General features: G+C 51.0%; 6 protein-coding genes across 15 annotated transcripts in view; 5 read left to right on the forward strand and 1 right to left on the reverse strand.

Moving 5' to 3' along the window:
- UBAP2 (ubiquitin associated protein 2) overlaps positions 1-22,203 on the reverse strand; it is a 124,426-nt gene that overhangs the window by 3,710 nt on the left and 98,513 nt on the right. For all 10 annotated transcript variants that reach the window (XM_068176754.1, XM_068176753.1, XM_068176752.1 and 7 more), the window contains 4 exons: positions 3,337-3,415; positions 2,067-2,281; positions 643-742; positions 453-560 (listed from right to left, as the gene is read on the reverse strand). In XM_068176754.1, coding sequence (XP_068032855.1) covers positions 453-560; positions 643-742; positions 2,067-2,281; positions 3,337-3,415 — 502 coding nt within the window. The remainder of the gene's footprint in view (positions 1-452; positions 561-642; positions 743-2,066; positions 2,282-3,336; positions 3,416-22,203) is intronic.
- On the forward strand, positions 6,512-7,493 carry LOC137464609 (interferon-like). The gene has a single exon (XM_068176037.1). The coding sequence runs from the start codon at positions 6,634-6,636 to the stop codon at positions 7,354-7,356; it is 723 nt and encodes a 240-aa protein (XP_068032138.1). The 5' UTR covers positions 6,512-6,633; the 3' UTR covers positions 7,357-7,493.
- Positions 12,148-12,989, forward strand: LOC137464646 (interferon-like). The gene has a single exon (XM_068176093.1). It carries the CDS (start codon positions 12,228-12,230, stop codon positions 12,798-12,800), a length of 573 nt encoding a protein of 190 aa, XP_068032194.1. The 5' UTR covers positions 12,148-12,227; the 3' UTR covers positions 12,801-12,989.
- On the forward strand, positions 15,172-15,961 carry LOC137464533 (interferon-like). Its single transcript, XM_068175917.1, has one exon. The coding sequence runs from the start codon at positions 15,252-15,254 to the stop codon at positions 15,822-15,824; it is 573 nt and encodes a 190-aa protein (XP_068032018.1). The 5' UTR covers positions 15,172-15,251; the 3' UTR covers positions 15,825-15,961.
- Positions 18,284-19,035, forward strand: LOC137464532 (interferon-like). The gene has a single exon (XM_068175916.1). The coding sequence runs from the start codon at positions 18,284-18,286 to the stop codon at positions 18,854-18,856; it is 573 nt and encodes a 190-aa protein (XP_068032017.1). The 3' UTR covers positions 18,857-19,035.
- LOC137464531 (interferon-like) lies at positions 21,240-21,918 on the forward strand. Its single transcript, XM_068175915.1, has one exon. It carries the CDS (start codon positions 21,316-21,318, stop codon positions 21,886-21,888), a length of 573 nt encoding a protein of 190 aa, XP_068032016.1. The 5' UTR covers positions 21,240-21,315; the 3' UTR covers positions 21,889-21,918.

Here is a 22,203-nt window from a genome sequence, read left to right on the forward strand (position 1 = left end):
CTAGACAGCCCAGAGATGCGTGAAGTGCCCTGCTCCTCTCTAACATGTGGGTGTCTCAGGTACCTACCAAGAAACTAAAAATCTAGCTATGATTTGGCAGAGGATCATTTCAACAATAGCACTGAACTGCTCAAGTTTCAAAATCACAGCACTGCTGAAGGATCACTATATTCTTCAGCAAAGAATGCTTTGGCTTAGGAAGCAGCTTACCATTTCTCCCATGTTTAATTGGACCAAGCTGTGCATCAGCTGCACAAATCTTTATGCCAAGTTCAGCCGTGAGGTTTAGAAGGAACAACTGGGCCATTAGAAAAGCATTTTGTATACAGGAGATGGAGAAACAGCTTGGATCACAACCCTCTTTGGAGCTGGCTGCTGTGTTGACTGCACAGCACTGGGAGTTTGCCCTACTAAAGCCCACTCCAGAGGAACCTCCAGTCTCAAAGTGTTACCTTTCCCAGGTCCAGTGCCAGCAGATTTGTTTTGTGCTTGAGATGACCCACTGTAGCCTCCTTTGCTGTAATCTCCAGCTGCCGTTCCCTGCGTTAAGTCATCGTAGCCTGCCGGGGTGCACAAGACCGGGCGTTACGGTGCGCGAGCGGCGCCACGGGCGCTCACAGGGCAGCAGGGCTGAGGCCTTACCTGCACCGTAGCCATGCTGGCTGTAGCCACTTGTCTGCTGAAAGGGAGTCGATGCGGTGTTCAGGTTGACTCCGTGCTGTTTAGCAGATGCTGGAGGTACCTGGACAAAGGACGGGAACAAAAAGTGCCGTCAGCTAGAGCACAGGCTCCCTCTGCCATCTAGTGGGGAAGGCACCTGACACCTCATGTCGGGAATTCAGTCGGGAGCTGGGAGGACTGGGATGGCATGGGACTGCTTACAGCAATAATAGTGGAAATCCAGCAGTATTAGTTGCTAGAGTGGATTTGTGTCACAGGATTTCTCCTAGAGCTGTCCCTGTGATTGCAGTGCAGCTCTCCCTCAGAACAGGCTGCATATTTCATATGCTGAATGTAAACAGCAAATTTTTACCCACAAACCTGAGAACAACCACAGACTCAAAGGAAACATCAATTCCTGCCTGAGACTCTTCATAAAATTCCTACAGGGCCCTTAATAGCCTCATCTACCCTTCTGCCTGGAGCAGCACCTCTTCCCAAATAACCTTTTTCCTCCTGAGACTTCCAGCCCTGCTCTCTGACTTAATGGGATCTCCTCCATCCAGGCTCACCAATTCAGCTTTGGGTCTCCCCTTGACTCTCTAGGGACCAGTAAGGACTTTCAGGAACAGCAAGCCCACGAAATGCAGCTGTCAGCTATTTACAGAAACTTGCACAGGGGTCCATGAATTCTTGCCTTTAAAAATTTTTGTTTTCTTCTGGGTGAGACTGCAGCTATTTTCTCACGTTGCATGCTTTTGGAGATCTCCTGCAGACTGGGGAAGCTGACTGTATTCCATTCTAATGAGAATCCACTGAATACTGACTCCAGCTCTGGAGTCCTCAGTATGAGGAAGCTGTGGACCTGTTGGAGCAGATCCAGAGGATGTCACAAAGATGATCAAGGGGATAGGCTCCTCTCTCCTATGAGGACAGGCTGAGAGTTGGGGCTGTTCATCCTGAAGAAAAGAAGGCTCTAGGGAGACCTTACTGTGACCTTTCTACACTTAAAGAAGGCTTCTAGGACATATGGACAAAACATTTTACCAGGCCCTGTAGTGAGAGGACGAAGGGTGTTTTAAACTGAAAGGTGGTAGATTTAGATTAGATATAAAGAAAATAGTCATCACCATGAAGGTGGTGTGGCACTGGCACAGGCTGCCTGGAGAAGATGTGGATGGCCCTCATCCCTGGAAGTGTTCGAGGCCAGGTTGGATGGGGCTCTGAGCAACCTGGTCTAGTGGAGTGTGTCCCCGCCCATGGCAGGAGGACTGGAACAAGATGGTCTTTGATGATACTTTCCAACCCAAACCTTCCTATATTCCAAGATGTGGAATGTTTGGGCTGGAGAAAGCAAAACTGGAGAGGCATGCAGGGAGCGTTACAGTTGAGGCTGTCACACTTACAAACATGGTTGGCCCATATTGGAATGCACTGGGAACACCGGGCATCCCAGCATAGTAAGGGAGCCCAGTGTAGCTGTACCCTGGGGGCAGGGTCGGGTTGAGGAAGGGCTGCTGAGTTGTGTGGTGAGTCTGTGTCTGGTTCTGCTGTGGCTGGGCCAGTGTGGTTGCAGGAGCAGGAGAGGCAGTATCTCCACGGCCAAATTTTGTTACATCACCTGTGAAAGAAAGAACTGGTCAGAAAAGCTATCAAGATACTGCAGAGATGAAGAATTCAATGGACTTATATCCTCTGAACAGAAGCAGACAACTACAGAACAGGACACATCCTGCACCTGAAAGCCTGCAGTTGTTTATGGGAAGCCCTCACCCAGTCTCTGTTCCTGACAGCCACAGGGATATTGCCTGTTTATGGCACAGAACTGTGTCCCATGGCTACTGCACTGATAAAGAGAGATGCCAATACTCACCTATCTCACACGGTCTGAGCAGACTCATTACTAGCAGATCACTGCAATAAAACATGCTAAAAGCGGAAGCATGGTAAATAGCCAGAGAGCCAATGGTTGTTGGGTTAAATTGTGACTCTCCTGGAGGTTAACCTGTTTAGCTAAGCTTCATGGGCTGAAAGCAGGTTAGGATTTACAGGCAGTGACGGGCATATTTTTGCCAATGTCTGTTTATTTGTCAAGCATGACTAGTTAAGATGTCCAGTTCCTCACACCACCAAAGTTCTGAAGACAGTAGCTGAAGGCCAGGAAAACAAGGCTTGCATCGTAGGCCACCTTATTGAAGAAGCAGGAAGGGAAATTCAGTTATTAACCCAAAACCAGCCTTCCAAGAGAAGTGATCATGAAGCAGAAAATTCACAAACACTTGTACTTTTTGGCAGCCTAGAGAGCACCGTGTTCATATGTTTACCAAGGAGGTGACATACATCAATCCCTTCTACCTCATTCCCAACCATATTCCTTTTTGCTGGTTACTAGGAAGTATGAGAGCACTTAATACCATCATTATAGGAACCACAATGCCTATGGCTACAGTTTTAAGATGTAATCAACTGGCAGTGAATGAAAACCACTGGCTGAAATCCTGGGTGGCATCAATACCATCTTTGCACAATGACAGCTAAAGAGCAAGACTAGGAACAAGGAAGGGTTTCTTTAACCACAGAAAGGAAAAGCAACTCCTCTTTGAGCAACAGCAGGATGACCTGCACTAAGAAACCAGCATATCTCACTTGCCATCCTCATCTTTAACTAGCACTCACCTGAGTACGGGTTGTTAGCAAGGCTCCCATCTCTGCCTGTCAAGGTTGCAGGAGCCGGGAATGTAATTCCATAGTAATCCTTGGAAGAGACAACACCATTTATTAATAGTTGAAACTGGAACACAGCTGGACAGATCTGATGAACTGCATACTAGACACAGAAGAAAATTCTAAAAGTAAGAACTAAAGGAGGTTTGAGTGGAAGCTGACCTTACATTGTGCAGCAAAGCTGAAAATTTACCTGGAGCCTCAGGCTAAAAATAAACCTACTTTATAGACACTTTTCATGTTATATACAAATATTTCATCTCTTAATGGTAAGTTAAAGGCAATAACTAAATGATTTCCCACACAGCTCCCAACTCTGAACTGTCATCTTCCAGTGAGACTGCATGAAAGAGAACTGAGCATTGTGGGTCAAAGGCCTGGAGTCAGGCCAGGACTGTAATCACAACATGGGTGTAAGTCTAAGGGTTTTGCCCTTGTACCGTGCCCTGTTTTCTAAATGTGGAAATATCAGCTACAAAAACAACAAAAACATCAAAAGAGAGAGAAAACCAGTTACTATTGGATAACTGGAAAATTTATTTGAACTCCTTTACAGGAGACCTCAGGTAATAAGTCTCCAAAGTGGGGTGTGTATCCAACCCATTGGGTTGCAGGAAGAAAATGGATTTGGTACCTTTGATAAATACAACTTAAGAGAACTTTAAAACAGTGTTTAACATTTCTCTCCTTTTTTCATTTTTATCTTAGTGTATGTTTTATAATATATATATATATATTTTAGTACAGGGGTATACGTATATAATTCAGAAGTAAAAATATACTGAAGGTGAGTGCTAATTTTTTTGCTGATAGGGTGCATAAAAAAGGTGGAAACTGCTGCCTTAGATCATTCTTCTAGGTCTTCTACAAGAAGGTAAGCAACACTAGAAAGCTTGCACTCTGAAATGACAGGACATGCCAGCAAAACCAAAGCAGTATTTTGACCTCAGTTTGGGAGAAAAGGTAAGAAGTTTTCCCTTCTCTCTCTGGGTGAACTCCACCTGTGGGTCTGGTAATCATTTTTTTTTCCTCCTAATTTTCCTGTTCTCCTCACCACCTCCAATCCAGAAATAGATTGGAGTAATAGTAGTCCAAGTAGTAATATAAGTCTGGTAAGTAATAGTAGTCTAAGTAATGTAAGTAGTCTTAGTAATGTAAGTCTAGTAACAGTAGTCTGAGTAGTAATTGCATCAATTTTCACACATTTTCAAATACTGGAAATATCTCCTCCTTTATCACACTCCTCCCTGCAAATGCCATAGCGCCTCAAATGTTTTCTCAGAGTGGACAGCACCCTACACCTTGCTCCACTTCTGTGCATCACTTCCCTGTCTTCTATACCAAATCCTCCATCACTGAATATGAAATAAAATGACACAGTTTTAGTATTGTATGTGCTTTCTGTAACTTGTAATGGTGCTGTTACATCATTAACATTTCCTTCCCTGGTAATTCCCCTCCTTAGGAACTCCAGCATGAATCACTTGGCAAAACACAACTAAATTCATATTTAAAGTCTTAGCAGGTTATTCAAAAGCAGCACTCTCATAGCCTTCTGATGAAAATGCCACAAAAAGAAGATCTAGAGAAGAGATGTGAACACAGTTCAGCTGATATGAATTAGCACACTAACATTTTCCTCCTATACAAACTGCACAAGATATGATCAAATCTACATGAAAAGAGGGTCTTATGGGTAGCAATTATTCTCACTGCTCCTCAGGCAAGGGAAAACCACACCAGTACTGAATATCTGTATCCTACTTGTGCATACACACAATCAAACTAAAAACTCATTAGAAAATACGAGTGCAAGGCAGTTATGTCTGCAGTTCATGCCTGCCCAAAGGAAAATATCAGGGAAGACACTCTGCTCTTCAAACATCACAGATAGCTCCTGACTTACAAAAGGAGAAGCTGCCTAAAGCCAAAAGTGAAATATCAGAAATAGGCTCAAAAAATGAAGCAGAAAATGATGAAAAAAGGGTAAGTGATGAGACAATAATAGATTTAAGTTCCACCCAGCAGCTCACTGGGTACCACACACACCAGCATTTGTAAGATCTTTGCAACAGATGAACAGAGAAGACAGCATATCCCAATGTAACATACACCAAAAGAACCCAAAAACCAAAAAAATCCACAGTGAGACTTTACTGCAACAATATGCACATTACTTGAGTTAAATTTAAAAAAAAAAAATCTCAGGAGAAAATCCCATTCTTGCTTTATCAGCAACCACGGGGATCTCTTGCTGCTGAAGTTACACAGCAAGCAGTGACGACTCGCACTTGGAACTCTGCCCACTTTCACTTTTCACATGCAAGTGGACCGGTACATGAAATAGAAATATTCCCACATGCTCCTGCCCCCAGAACATCTAACACTGCCACATTTTCACAAAGGATTCACAACACAATAAGTTAAAAAAAAAAAAACCAAAAAAAACAAAAACCAAAAAAATCAAAATCCATAAAGAGCAAACACTGCATGAATAGTTGCTGAAAAAATCCTGTGTGACACCTGTGCATTTATTTCTAACTACCAACATTCCAAGGGGAATTAACTCTGGATACAGGGGTATGAGAAATGGCTCCAAAAATATTCTGTAAGATTTTGCAAGGAGAGGAAAAATTCTTGCATTAGCAAAGCTACAGGTGCTACAGAAAAAAAATTAAAATATATATACATATACACATATAAATAGAATTTAAAAAGACTGAGAGACTAACAATATTTGTCAATAAAAAATATAGGAAAACACGAATTAACATGCAAAATAAGCATTATATACAAATAATATTAGAGCATGCAATAAGAAAAAACAGTTGCTGGTAGATAGAGAAATTTTAAAATAAACCCCAAAAAAAGACAACACACAAAACAGATGAAAAGACAACCCTGAAACACATCCCCAGCACAGCCAACCAGAAAACTTATGTCACACTTTCGTCTCCTGTAATAGCTTGGTAGCCAGGCTTCCCCCTGGCAGCAGCCCTGAGAAAGTGTCAGCTCCAGTTCTCATAGCAGCGTCCCCTCCTGGTCAGTGACAAGCACCAAAGCCCTCAGAAGAAAGCAAACAGAAAAAACAAAAGTGAAAACGGAAAAGGGAAATTTTCTAGAGGATGGTGATGAAAGGAAAGCCTGGGCATGGGCACATAAAACTGCACGCCCGGCAGCACCCCAAGCAAAGCAACCAGCACTACCGAGCCGGAGCACACACTCCTGCACAGCACCCAAAGCTCCACCATGGCTGTACCTGGATGTGCACAGCCCCGCCTGTGGCACAGCACCCTGGCACTGCTGCTCCTCATCGTGGCTCTCACCACCGGCCTCCCGTGCCATCACCTGCGGACCCACAATCCTGCGGATGCACTCCAGCTTCTGAAGGACATGGCTCCAAGCACGACAGAGCCCTGCAATCTCCAGAAGCGACCACTCTTCCCCGACACCCTCCTCCACGACACCCTCCAGCCGCACCAAGCCGCCGCCACCGCCCTACGCATCCTCCAGCACCTCTTCCACACCCTCAGCTCCAACAGCACCCGCCAGCACTGGCCCAGCCACGCTCGCAACCACCTCCTCAACCAACTGCAGCACCACATCCACCACCTCGAGCAATGCCTCCCCGACAACGCCCTGCTCTTCAAAGGACCACGCAACCCGCTGCTCGCCATCAACAAGTACTTCAGGGACATCCACCTCTTCCTCCACGCCCACAACCACAGCGCCTGCGCCTGGGACCACGTCCGCCTCGAAGCTCTTGACTGCTTCCGACACGTGGACAAACTCCTACGGCGAATGAAGCACCAAGCTGCTCTGGACCCCACTAAACCCACGGAGAGCAAACACCCATCCCCAGCCAGCAACAGTGGTCATGGATTGAGTGGTGACAGCAGGAGCCCAGGCTGGGATCACTTGGTACCAGTCACACTTCTTCCGACCAATGAGCTGATGGGGAAAGGGGTATGATCGTGGTGACACTGGGGTCAGTATGTGGCACAGCCCACACCCAAAACACAGCCACTGGAGAGGAAGGAAGAGGAAATTTCTGTGCTACACATTCATGGTCAGCTGCAAGATACTGGGGATACAGATGGCACTCGTTACCTGTGGAATTACCACTTTCATCCAGACTGCAGCCTCACCTGATGAACGGGAAGGGGATCATGGACACTGGGGATCTACTGTGGGAATGCCAATCACTGTTTATCACAGAACTCTGTTTGCTTACTTATTTAATTAATTAACTTAGTTGTTTGTTTTTTTCCTTGGGCTGGCCATTTATTTATTTATTTATTTATCTATCTATCTATCTATTTATTTATTTATTTATTCTTTTGTTAGAAATAAAGACTTTTTGTAAAAACAAAAAAGAATGAAAAAAAGCAAAGCTGTGGTCATTGTGCTCCATGTTTATACCTGACATGCAAAGACACAGTCATTTCAGGCTGTGAGGGGATGAGTCTCTGTCCTGCAGCCCATCTTGCCAATGCCTCCTGCCTGGGTCAAAGGCTATGGATAGCACACTCTCAGGGAATGGTGGTCCTGGAGCCCCCAGGCATCTCTTACAGCTGCGAGACCATCGGGGCACCCATTTGCCACAAATGGCATGATGCCTTCCCTGCGCACTTCCTCCTCTTCCACCACCTCACTCTGCCTTCCAGACCCTCCAATAATGCCAAGACTTGAAAGCCACCTCCAAACCATCATCCCACCACAAACCACCATTCTGCAATGCCACAGCACTGCTTTGGAAGAAACAGGGTGGCATGGACAAGGTGCACCTCAAAGAATCAAGGAGGGGACCCATAAAGGTCTGCAGAGATTTGGACAAGGAACAGAACTCCAGTGCTACCAACTCCACCCAAGAAACACCAAGAAGACACAAAAACCCACAGGAGATGTCCAGAACTGCTCTGCTACAACCACCACAACTGGTCCAGGATGCTTCTGCCTGTGCTTACATCACAGTGGCTATGGGGACCTGCTGCAGCACACAGAGCACATTATCCTTGTCCTTCTTCACCCCAACACATCATTAGCAAGCAAAGAGATCCATCATCCAAACACCCTCACTCAATATGGTCCAACCCAACCAGCACAGCATTCCCCATGAAGGGAACTGCCCACACATCACCATGTGCTCCTTCACCCTCCAACTATCAACCCAGAAGTATCTTCCCAGGTCAGCAGCTCCAGCCTCCTCCTGCATGGGACAAAGAGATTGTTTCCTGTGCTCAAACAACCTCCACCACTGCATCACTGCAAGGATACCGCTCCGTGCAAACACAACTGATCGCTCCCCCTTAAGCTGAGTGAAAAAACAAGAGGACCAAATACAGAATCATAGAATCACTAAGGTTGGAAAAGACCTCCAAGATCATCAAGCCCAGCCTTTGACTAAATACCATTAAGCCATATCATGAAGTGCCACATCTACTCACATCTTCCAGTGGTGGTGACTCCACCACTTCCCCAGGGAGCCTGTTCCAATGCTTGACCACTCCTTCAGTGAAGAAGTTTTCCCTAATATCCAACCTGAACCTCCACTGGCACAGCTTGAGGCCATTTTCCTTTCCTATTGCTAGTTGCTGGGAGAAAAAGCCAATTCCCAGATGGTTATAACCTTCTTTTAGATCACTGTAGAGAGCTATAAGGTTCCCCAAGCTTCCTTTTCCCCACACTAAACTCATCCACTTCCCTCAGCTGCTCCTCATATGACTCACTCTACAGACCCTTCCCCAGCTCCCGTTTCCTTCTCTGGACACGCTCCAGCACCTCAGTGTCCTTCTTGCTGTGAGGAAACAAAGCTGAACACAAGATTCCAGCTGTGGCCTCACCAGTGCCCCCAGCACAGGGGGATGGCCACTGCCCTGCTCCTGCTGGCCACACCATTGCTGACACAAGCCCGGTGCCATTGGCCTTCTTGGTCACCTGGGCACACTCCAGCTCGTGTCCAGCCACTGAAAACCAGCACCTCCAGGTCCTTTCCCATTCAGCAGCTCTCCAGCCGTGCTGTCCCAGCCTGGAGCTGCAGGGGGTTGCTGTGTCCCAAGGGCAGGACCCAGCACTTGGCCTTGTTGAATTTCACACAACTGGCCCTGGCCTGTGGATCCAGCCTGTGCAGATCCCTCTGCAGAGCCTTCCTGCCCTCCAGCAGATCAGCACTCACACCCAGCTTGGTGTTGTCCTCAAACTGACTAAAGGAGCTCTTGATTCCCTCACTTGGATCATCAATAAAGATAAAAAACAGTACAGTACAGAGCCCCAGTACAGAGCCCTGGGGGACACCACTAGGGACCAGCTGCCTGCTGTAAGTAATTCCATCCACCAGCACTCTCTGGGCCAGGCCAGCAGCCAGGCTTTAACTCAGAGAACAGAGCATCTAAGCCACAAGCACCTGGTGTCTCCAGGAGAATTCTATGGGATACAGTGTTAAAGACTTTTCTAAAGTCCAGGAAGTCAACATTTCTGGACTTTCCCTTGTCAGCTAAGAGGGTCACTGTGTTACAGAAGGGGATCGGGTCAGGCAGTTATGCCTTTGACAAACCCATGCTGCCTGGCATTATCCCCTGGATCTCCTGGAGGTGCCATGTGATGGCACATGAGCTTCCCCAGCACCAAGGTCAGGCTGACAGGCCTGTAGCTTCCCGGATTCTACTTCTGACCCTTCCTGAAGATAAGCATTACACTGGCCACACTCCAGGTGCCTGGGGCCTCCTTTGTTTGCCAGGACTGCTTGTAAATTACAGGGAGTGGTTTGGTGAGCTTTTCCACCAGCTGTCTTATATATTCAGGTACACAGCAGGACCCCTCAAGATGAAACTTCCACATTGAACCACTGTCCTCCTGATGCTCCTATCTAGAAATACCCTGTGATGTCAGGAATGAGGACCTCGTTGGTTCTGTCTTTTCTGAGGCAGCTAAAGGAACTAAATCAATGTGGTAATGACACAAGCTGGAATACAGGGAATTAATGAAAGAAGAAAAGCATTTGTGTAATGTAATTTTTTGTATTCTGGTGATACAACACCAGAATAGGGATTAGAGAGGTTGAGTGATATCTGTTCCTGGGGACATAGCTGAAAGCATCACTGGACAAGGCCATGAGCAGGCTCTTCTGATACCACCTCCTCTCAGCATCACACTGCACTTGGGATATCCAGGGCAAAACAGAAAATTAAAATTAGCTTTAAAAAATCCTTTATTGTTCAAAAGTGACAGCTTAGAGGAGACTTCTTAAACTCCATCACAGTGAAAATCAAACTGCAAGAGGGAAGCAAGACACTGCAGAAGCTTCATCAACATTCAGTGCCTAGGTGCTTAGACCCAGAGCCACGTCTTCAACTTAATGACTTAACAAGCTCCTGAGGTTCCTGAGAAATAAACCATTTTACCACTCTATCAAGGGCTAAAAAGAAAGAATTTATTCATATGAATACAAAGAAAACAAGCATAGCGTAGGTAAAAAAACCCAGAAAAACCTAATGGAGATTTACAAAAAGACTTGGGTAGTGTCCCAGACAGAATGGAAGCTTTGGACAACATTTATCAAGGAAGGCTTCCCATTGAGGTTCAGAAAATATCTCCTTGCTTGCTAAACTCCTTCTCAGAGAAGTCTGGAGGCAGCTTAATACAGTCTTCGTCCCACAATAGGTAAATGGTTCATCTCTAAAGAATTATATAGGTGTAAATGAGCCTTTATACAAATTTGTCCTGAAAGATTATGGACATATTTATTTACATACTTCTATAGGAAATATATTTATATGGGAAAAACAAATTGTTAAAATTCATCATGACAATAATGAATTTTCATCAGAATTATCTATGATACATTACAGACAGTTGTAACTACTTGTACAGTGCTCTATTACACCAATCCTTTAAAAGCCAGATTAATAACAAACTAGAGAACAATGCAATTAATGCAATGCCTTTTATTCTGCCTCAAGCAATAGCCTAGAGGTGTGTCCCCACTCAAGGGAGGAATTTCCAGGCATACTAGAAGAAGGCGAATGCTGAATACCCCGGCAGTTAAGGCTTGCAATTGGAATTTACAGAATAAAATTATTGACTCTAATGCATTAAAAGCTGAGAAAGCTCAATCAGTGCAGAACTTAACAGAAATTTACCAGTTACTTACAACTAACTTAGTAGAACCACTACTTCCTTTTTTCAACACTAGGAACTAAGTTGGCACATCCTGACCAGTGCAATTATCACTAAGGAAACAATACGTTAAAAAACTTCAAAATATTTGACTTTAGAAGAGTTCAGTGAGATGGATTTCAGCACTCTTCAAAACAAAAAATTCTGTTACTTCCCCTCCACAGCACCAGACAAAGATCTAGAAAAAAGTGTAAAGTCCAAGATACGATAGTGCCATTGAAGCACTAGGTACACTAAAGGGCAAGAAGGGAAATTCAGCGAAACACAAGAGGAATAAGAGATGACACCAGAAAGAAAGGAAAACCACAAGAAACCCACAATAACATCGCAACTACACGATGAGGCACTAATCTGAGGTTACACCTCCCCAAAACCAACACGCAAGAGACCACAGCTAATGTCAAAAAAGGAATTAACAAAACAATGAAGAGCCACGGCCACCCCAACAAAACACTGCCCCGAGACCACCACAGCCACCAGCACAGACTGGAAAGCACGGGAGGAAACTCCCGGCAATCAGAAAGCGATGAAGGGAAAGCTGCCGCCGTACAAAGCCCTGCACCCGGCAGCGCCCCCAGCACAGCCACCACCAGCACCAGCAGCACCACCGGGCCTCGCCAGGCTCCTCCTGCCCGGCACCACCCGACAGCACCCACGGAAGAAGCAGCATGGCTGCCCCCACAGCCACACAGCCACGGCTGCCGCACGCCGCCCCGCCGCTCCTGCTCCTCCTCACCGCTCTGGCCACCAGCCTCGCCTGCCAACACCTCTGGACACACGACGACGCCTTCCCCGGCGACGCACTCCGCCTCCTCCAGGACATGGCTCCCAGCCACACACAGCCCTGCCACCTCCAAGAGCCGCCCTTCTTCCCCGACACCCTCCTCCACGACACCCTCCAGCCGCACCAAGCCGCCGCCACCGCCCTACGCATCCTCCAGCACCTCTTCCACACCCTCAGCTCCAACAGCACCCGCCAGCACTGGCCCAGCCACGCTCGCAACCACCTCCTCAACCAACTGCAGCACCACATCCACCACCTCGAGCAATGCCTCCCCGACAACGCCCTGCTCTTCAAAGGACCACGCAACCCGCTGCTCGCCATCAACAAGTACTTCAGGGACATCCACCTCTTCCTCCACGCCCACAACCACAGCGCCTGCGCCTGGGACCACGTCCGCCTCGAAGCTCGTGCCTCTTTACGCCACCTCCACAACCTCGCACGCACCATGCGCCGCTAGCGCAAACACCCACGCTCCAACCCACACCTACCACCCCAACCCACCTCCAACCCCACGCCTCCTCTCACCTGGGACACGAGACAGGGCTGCAACAGGCGCTCGGCACCCGCAGCCTTCAACCACTGCACCTCCATTGATTCAGCCTCTCCCACTGCCATGGACAAAGAACCGTCTCCCCTTCTTTACAGACTTATTTATTTATTTATTTATTTATCCACGTATTTATTTTTCCACTTATTCACTTATTTATCACACTGAAAATAAAAAACTATGACAAAACACTTGCCACTGCCTCTCCTCTCTCTAGCACTGCAACCGGTCTTTGGGCCAGGGGAAAGCAATCCTCACTCAACACCTACCGCAAGACTTCCTCCAAACAGCTCCTGTCCACTCTTCTCAACGGCGCCTGACCAAACAGGATCCTATAGCAAACCCTTTGCAAAAACACTGCCAGCATCTGGCCACCACCACGGTATCCCAAACAGAAAAACACCCTAAGGCTGGAGAGCACCGCTGCACCTCGTCTGCTTTATCCACATCGTGCTCCATCCATCCATCCAATCCACGCCTCTCTCACTCACAGACAAGGATGTCCTGCGGGACACGGCCAAGCACTTTGCACAAGTCCAGGCACCCAAGGTCACTTCCTCTGCCCCTATCCACCACTGCTCCGTAACCCTGACCATAGAACAGCACCAGAACTGCCAGGAATGGCCATCTTCCACTTTGCCATGCCGTGCTCCCTGGTACCAATCACCTCTTTGTTTTCCATAGGCCTTCTTCGAGTTCTGTTTTCCCGGAGAAGCAGCCTTATCATCTTGCTTGGAACAAAGCTCAGACTGACTGCTCTGTAGCTCCCACACTCTTCCGCTTTTCCCGCTGTAAAAACAGGGGTTACATTTCCCTTCTTCCACTTAGCGGGGGGGATTTCAACCGACAGACGCCAATTCTCTAAAAGGATCCGTCCTGGCCTAGCAACCCCATCTGATCCTTCCCTCAGGACTCACACGCGAATCTCATCGGGTCCCATGCAATTCTACATAATCCCGCTCCCTAGACCTCAAATCTCAAACCTCATCCAAACCTGCAGTGGCCGTGGCCCTTCCTTCTTCATGTAGGCCTCCCAGCGTTTGCCGATCACAACTTGGGCAGTGTGCCGGGAGACTACTAACACACGAGGATACAAACACAGCTCATCTCCACAGCCTCTCTTTCCCCCAGAAGTCGAGAACTTTCAAATCCCATGAGCCGCTCCTAGCAGCAACCCAAACGTTTCTCCACGAGGCCAGAGTGATCTTCTCCTTGCACATCTTTGCCCACCCCAAATTCCTCTTCACCGTGCCGCAGATTTTTTCCCTTTTTGGAAAGGCATCTGAAACTACTGGCCAGCCTACTCTACTCCAGCCAAAGAAGCCCTTTGCCCGCAGCCTTTCTCACAAGTCACGTCCTCTGGACCACTGTGCATCTTCAGAGACATCACCTCCAAGAGCCCCACACCTCTCATGGAATTAAAGAGCCCTGAACAGGACACGGTGTTCAAGGCAAAGGCTCCAGCACTCTCAAAACACAACACCATTTCTTTCACGCGGGACTGTCCTCACTTGCCCTCTGGTCGCCTCAGCCACTGAGGCATGGATCTCAAAAGCAGACCGTTGCTCCAGGTCCACAGCCATGGCACCAAGCACAACCGTCACACCAAAGCCCTTCCCTTTCTCCCGCTTCTTCACTCAGCCTTTCTTGCCTGCCCTGCGGCTCGCTCCACCCAAACATAACAGGAGGAGCGCCTCCTTGCAGGGACACACTCGGGCCCCCAAGGCCCACATGCACAAGGAGCCCCTTGAACCCTGCCACAGCCTCTGGGCCTTTACCGCAGGAGGGGAAACGGCAGCCCTCGCCCACTGACATCACCGCACAACCCTTGCAACCACAAAAGGAAAACAGTGGCTAAGATGAAAATAAAGGCAAGCCTCAAAGTGAAAGGAAAAGTGACCGCAGCCACCACCAGGGCTTTGCAGGTGGAAACGATGCTTGGGCACAAACAGAGACTCAGTTGCACAGCACAGACCTTGCAGCTGGCTCGGCAAGCGAAAGGGAACGCCCAACAGCCCGCTCCAACGCACCTGACCCCGACGCCTCTGGCCCAGAGCTTTCACAACCCCTTTCATCCGCGACGGCCACTCTCCCCCGCCACACCGCTGCCACCACAATCCCCAGCCACGGCCACCCCAACAAAACACTGCCCCGAGACCACCACAGCCACCAGCACAGACTGGAAAGCACGGGAGGAAACTCCCGGCAATCAGAAAGCGATGAAGGGAAAGCTGCCGCCGTACAAAGCCCTGCACCCGGCAGCGCCCCCAGCACAGCCACCACCAGCACCAGCAGCACCACCGGGCCTCGCCAGGCTCCTCCTGCCCGGCACCACCCGACAGCACCCACGGAAGAAGCAGCATGGCTGCCCCCACAGCCACACAGCCACGGCTGCCGCACGCCGCCCCGCCGCTCCTGCTCCTCCTCACCGCTCTGGCCACCAGCCTCGCCTGCCAACACCTCTGGACACACGACGACACCTTCCCCGGCGACGCACTCCGCCTCCTCCAGGACATGGCTCCCAGCCACACACAGCCCTGCCACCTCCAAGAGCCGCCCTTCTTCCCCAACACCCTCCTCCACGACACCCTCCAGCCGCACCAAGCCGCCGCCACCGCCCTACGCATCCTCCAGCACCTCTTCCACACCCTCAGCTCCAACAGCACCCGCCAGCACTGGCCCAGCCACGCTCGCAACCACCTCCTCAACCAACTGCAGCACCACATCCACCACCTCGAGCAATGCCTCCCCGACAACGCCCTGCTCTTCAAAGGACCACGCAACCCGCTGCTCGCCATCAACAAGTACTTCAGGGACATCCACCTCTTCCTCCACGCCCACAACCACAGCGCCTGCGCCTGGGACCACGTCCGCCTCGAAGCTCGTGCCTCTTTACGCCACCTCCACAACCTCGCACGCACCATGCGCCGCTAGCGCAAACACCCACGCTCCAACCCACACCTACCACCCCAACCCACCTCCAACCCCACGCCTCCTCTCACCTGGGACACGAGACAGGGCTGCAACACGCGCTCGGCACCCGCAGCCTTCAACCACTGCACCTCCATTGATTCAGCCTCTCCCACTGCCATGGACAAAGAACCGTCTCCCCTTCTTTACAGACTCATTTATTTATTTATTTATTTGTTTATTTATCCACGTATTTATTTTTCCACTTATTCACTTATTTATCACACTGAAAATAAAAAACTATGACAAAACACTTGCCACTGCCTCTCCTCTCTCTAGCACTGCAACCGGTCTTTGGGCCAGGGGAAAGCAAGCCTCACTCAACACCTACCGCAAGACTTCCTCCAAACAGCTCCTGTCCACTCTTCTCAACGGCGCCTGACCAAACAGGATCCTATAGCAAACCCTTTGCAAAAACACTGCCAGCATCTGGCCACCACCACGGTATCCCAAACAGAAAAACACCCTAAGGCTGGAGAGCACCGCTGCACCTCGTCTGCTTTATCCACATCGTGCTCCATCCATCCATCCAATCCACGCCTCTCTCACTCACAGACAAGGATGTCCTGCGGGACACGGCCAAGCACTTTGCACAAGTCCAGGCACCCAAGGTCACTTCCTCTGCCCCTATCCACCACTGCTCCGTAACCCTAACCATAGAACAGCACCAGAACTGCCAGGAATGGCCATCTTCCACTTTGCCACGCCGTGCTCCCTGGTACCAATCACCTCTTTGTTTTCCATAGGCCTTCTTCGAGTTCTGTTTTCCCGGAGAAGCAGCCTTATCATCTTGCTTGGAACAAAGCTCAGAATGACTGCTCTGTAGCTCCCACACTCTTCCGCTTTTCCCGCTGTAAAAACAGGGGTTACATTTCCCTTCTTCCACTTAGCGGGGGGGATTTCAACCGACAGACGCCAATTCTCTAAAAGGATCCGTCCTGGCCTAGCAACCCCATCTGATCCTTCCCTCAGGACTCACACGCGAATCTCATCGGGTCCCATGCAATTCTACATAATCGCGCTCCCTAGACCTCAAATCTCAAACCTCATCCAAACCTGCAGTGGCCGTGGCCCTTCCTTCTTCGTGCAGGCCTCCCAGCGTTTGCCGATCACGACTTGGGCAGTGTGCCGGGAGACTACTAACGCACGAGGATACAAACACAGCTCATCTCCACAGCCTCTCTTTCCCCCAGAAGTCGAGAACTTTCAAATCCCATGAGCCGCTCCTAGCAGCAACCCAAACGTTTCTCCACGAGGCCAGAGTGATCTTCTCCTTGCACATCTTTGCCCACCCCAAATTCCTCTTCACCGTGCCGCAGATTTTTTCCCTTTTTGGAAAGGCATCTGAAACTACTGGCCAGCCTACTCTACTCCAGCCAAAGAAGCCCTTTGCCCGCAGCCTTTCTCACAAGTCACGTCCTCTGGACCACTGTGCATCTTCAGAGACATCACCTCCAAGAGCCCCACACCTCTCATGGAATTAAAGAGCCCTGAACAGGACACGGTGTTCAAGGCAAAGGCTCCAGCACTCTCAAAACGCAACACCATTTCTTTCACGCGGGACAGTCCTCACCTGCACTCTGGTCGCCTCAGCCACTGAGGCATGGATCTCAAAAGCAGACCGTTGCTCCAGGTCCACAGCCATGGCACCAAGCACAACCGTCACACCAAAGCCCTTCCCTTTCTCCCGCTTCTTCACTCAGCCTTTCTTGCCTGCCCTGCGGCTCGCTCCACCCAAACATAACAGGAGGAGCGCCTCCTTGCAGGGACACACTCGGGCCCCCAAGGCCCACATGCACAAGGAGCCCCTTGAACCCTGCCACAGCCTCTGGGCCTTTACCGCAGGAGGGGAAACGGCAGCCCTCGCCCACTGACATCACCGCACAACCCTTGCAACCACAAAAGGAAAACAGTGGCTAAGATGAAAATAAAGGCAAGCCTCAAAGTGAAAGGAAAAGTGACCGCAGCCACCACCAGGGCTTTGCAGGTGGAAACGATGCTTGGGCACAAACAGAGACTCAGTTGCACAGCACAGACCTTGCAGCTGGCTCGGCAAGTGAAAGGGAACGCCCAACAGCCCGCTCCAACGCACCTGACCCGAACGCCTCTGGCCCAGAGCTTTCACAACCCCTTTCACCCGCGACGGCCACTCTCCCCCGCCACACCGCTGCCACCACAATCCCCAGCCACGGCCACCCCAACAAAACACTGCCCCGAGACCACCACAGCCACCAGCACAGACTGGAAAGCACGGGAGGAAACTCCCGGCAATCAGAAAGCGATGAAGGGAAAGCTGCCGCCGTACAAAGCCCTGCACCCGGCAGCGCCCCCAGCACAGCCACCACCAGCACCAGCAGCACCACCGGGCCTCGCCAGGCTCCTCCTGCCCGGCACCACCCGACAGCACCCACGGAAGAAGCAGCATGGCTGTCCCCACAGCCACACAGCCACGGCTGCCGCACGCCGCCCCGCCGCTCCTGCTCCTCCTCACCGCTCTGGCCACCAGCCTCGCCTGCCAACACCTCTGGACACACGACGACGCCTTCCCCGGCGACGCACTCCGCCTCCTCCAGGACATGGCTCCCAGCCACACACAGCCCTGCCACCTCCAAGAGCCGCCCTTCTTCCCCGACACCCTCCTCCACGACACCCTCCAGCCGCACCAAGCCGCCGCCACCGCTCTACGCATCCTCCAGCACCTCTTCCACACCCTCAGCTCCAACAGCACCCGCCAGCACTGGCCCAGCCACGCTCGCAACCACCTCCTCAACCAACTGCAGCACCACATCCGCCACCTCGAGCAATGCCTCCCCGACAACGCCCTGCTCTTCAAAGGACCACGCAACCCGCTGCTCGCCATCAACAAGTACTTCAGGGACATCCACCTCTTCCTCCACGCCCACAACCACAGCGCCTGCGCCTGGGACCACGTCCGCCTCGAAGCTCGTGCCTCTTTACGCCACCTCCACAACCTCGCACGCACCATGCGCCGCTAGCGCAAACACCCACGCTCCAACCCACACCTACCACCCCAACCCACCTCCAACCCCACGCCTCCTCTCACCTGGGACACGAGACAGGGCTGCAACAGGCGCTCGGCACCCGCAGCCTTCAACCACTGCACCTCCATTGATTCAGCCTCTCCCACTGCCATGGACAAAGAACCGTCTCCCCTTCTTTACAGACTCATTTATTTATTTATTTATTTGTTTATTTATCCACGTATTTATTTTTCCACCTATTCACTTATTTATCACACTGAAAATAAAAAACTATGACAAAACACTTGCCACTGCCTCTCCTCTCTCTAGCACTGCAACCGGTCTTTGGGCCAGGGGAAAGCAAGCCTCACTCAACACCTACCGCAAGACTTCCTCCAAACAGCTCCTGTCCACTCTTCTCAACGGCGCCTGACCAAACAGGATCCTATAGCAAACTCTTTGCAAAAACACTGCCAGCATCTGGCCACCACCACGGTATCCCAAACAGAAAAACACCCTAAGGCTGGAGAGCACCGCTGCACCTCGTCTGCTTTATCCACATCGTGCTCCATCCATCCATCCAATCCACGCCTCTCTCACTCACAGACAAGGATGTCCTGCGGGACACGGCCAAGCACTTTGCACAAGTCCAGGCACCCAAGGTCACTTCCTCTGCCCCTATCCACCACTGCTCCGTAACCCTAACCATAGAACAGCACCAGAACTGCCAGGAATGGCCATCTTCCACTTTGCCACGCCGTGCTCCCTGGTACCAATCACCTCTTTGTTTTCCATAGGCCTTCTTCGAGTTCTGTTTTCCCGGAGAAGCAGCCTTATCATCTTGCTTGGAACAAAGCTCAGAATGACTGCTCTGTAGCTCCCACACTCTTCCGCTTTTCCCGCTGTAAAAACAGGGGTTACCTTTCCCTTCTTCCACTTAGCGGGGGGGATTTCAACCGACAGACGCCAATTCTCTAAAAGGATCCGTCCTGGCCTAGCAACCCCATCTGATCCTTCCCTCGGGACTCACACGCGAATCTCATCGGGTCCCATGCAATTCTACATAATCGCGCTCCCTAGACCTCAAATCTCAAACCTCATCCAAACCTGCAGTGGCCGTGGCCCTTCCTTCTTCATGTAGGCCTCCCAGCGTTTGCCGATCACAACTTGGGCAGTGTGCCGGGAGACTACTAACACACGAGGATACAAACACAGCTCATCTCCACAGCCTCTCTTTCCCCCAGAAGTCTAGAACTTTCAAATCCCATGAGCCGCTCCTAGCAGCAACCCAAACAATTCTCCACGAGGCCAGAGTGATCTTCTCCTTGCACATCTTTGCCCACCCCAAATTCCTCTTCACCATGCCGCAGATTTTTTCCCTTTTTGGAAAGGCATCTGAAACTACTGGCCAGCCTACTCTACTCCAGCCAAAGAAGCCCTTTGCCCGCAGCCTTTCTCACAAGTCACGTCCTCTGGACCACTGTGCATCTTCAGAGACATCACCTCCAAGAGCCCCACACCTCTCATGGAATTAAAGAGCCCTGAACAGGACACGGTGTTCAAGGCAAAGGCTCCAGCACTCTCAAAACACAACACCATTTCTTTCACGCGGGACAGTCCTCACTTGCCCTCTGGTCGCCTCAGCCACTGAGGCATGGATCTCAAAAGCAGACCGTTGCTCCAGGTCCACAGCCATGGCACCAAGCACAACCGTCACACCAAAGCCCTTCCCTTTCTCCCGCTTCTTCACTCAGCCTTTCTTGCCTGCCCTGCGGCTCGCTCCACCCAAACATAACAGGAGGAGCGCCTCCTTGCAGGGACACACTCGGGCCCCCAAGGCCCACATGCACAAGGAGCCCCTTGAACCCTGCCACAGCCTCTGGGCCTTTACCGCAGGAGGGGAAACGGCAGCCCTCGCCCACTGACATCACCGCACAACCCTTGCAACCACAAAAGGAAAACAGTGGCTAAGATGAAAATAAAGGCAAGCCTCAAAGTGAAAGGAAAAGTGACCGTAGCCACCACCAGGGCTTTGCAGGTGGAAACGATGCTTGGGCACAAACAGAGACTCAGCTGCACAGCACAGACCTTGCAGCTGGCTCGGCAAGTGAAAGGGAACGCCCAACAGCCCGCTCCAACGCACCTGACCCCGACGCCTCTGGCCCAGAGCTTTCACAACCCCTTTCACCCGCGACGGCCACTCTCCCCCGCCACACCGCTGCCACCACAATCCCCAGCCACGGCCACCCCAACAAAACACTGCCCTGAGACCACCACAGCCACCAGCACAGACTGGAAAGCACGGGAGGAAACTCCCGGCAATCAGAAAGCGATGAAGGGAAAGCTGCCGCCGTACAAAGCCCTGCACCCGGCAGCGCCCCCAGCACAGCCACCACCAGCACCAGCAGCACCACCGGGCCTCGCCAGGCTCCTCCTGCCCGGCACCACCCGACAGCACCCACGGAAGAAGCAGCATGGCTGCCCCCACAGCCACACAGCCACGGCTGCCGCACGCCGCCCCGCCGCTCCTGCTCCTCCTCACCGCTCTGGCCACCAGCCTCGCCTGCCAACACCTCTGGACACACGACGACGCCTTCCCCGGCGACGCACTCCGCCTCCTCCAGGACATGGCTCCCAGCCACACACAGCCCTGCCACCTCCAAGAGCCGCCCTTCTTCCCCGACACCCTCCTCCACGACACCCTCCAGCCGCACCAAGCCGCCGCCACCGCCCTACGCATCCTCCAGCACCTCTTCCACACCCTCAGCTCCAACAGCACCCGCCAGCACTGGCCCAGCCACGCTCGCAACCACCTCCTCAACCAACTGCAGCACCACATCCACCACCTCGAGCAATGCCTCCCCGACAACGCCCTGCTCTTCAAAGGACCACGCAACCCGCTGCTCGCCATCAACAAGTACTTCAGGGACATCCACCTCTTCCTCCACGCCCACAACCACAGCGCCTGCGCCTGGGACCACGTCCGCCTCGAAGCTCGTGCCTCTTTACGCCACCTCCACAACCTCGCACGCACCATGCGCCGCTAGCGCAAACACCCACGCTCCAACCCACACCTACCACCCCAACCCACCTCCAAACCCACGCCTCCTCTCACCTGGGACACGAGACAGGGCTGCAACAGGCGCTCGGCACCCGCAGCCTTCAACCACTGCACCTCCATTGATTCAGCCTCTCCCACTGCCATGGACAAAGAACCGTCTCCCCTTCTTTACAGACTCATTTATTTATTTATTTATTTGTTTATTCATCCACGTATTTATTTTTCCACTTATTCACTTATTTATCACACTGAAAATAAAAAACTATGACAAAACACTTGCCACTGCCTCTCCTCTCTCTAG

The sequence above is a fragment of the Anomalospiza imberbis genome, chromosome Z (genome assembly GCF_031753505.1).
Source record: "Anomalospiza imberbis isolate Cuckoo-Finch-1a 21T00152 chromosome Z, ASM3175350v1, whole genome shotgun sequence".
NCBI lineage: Eukaryota > Metazoa > Chordata > Aves > Passeriformes > Viduidae > Anomalospiza > Anomalospiza imberbis.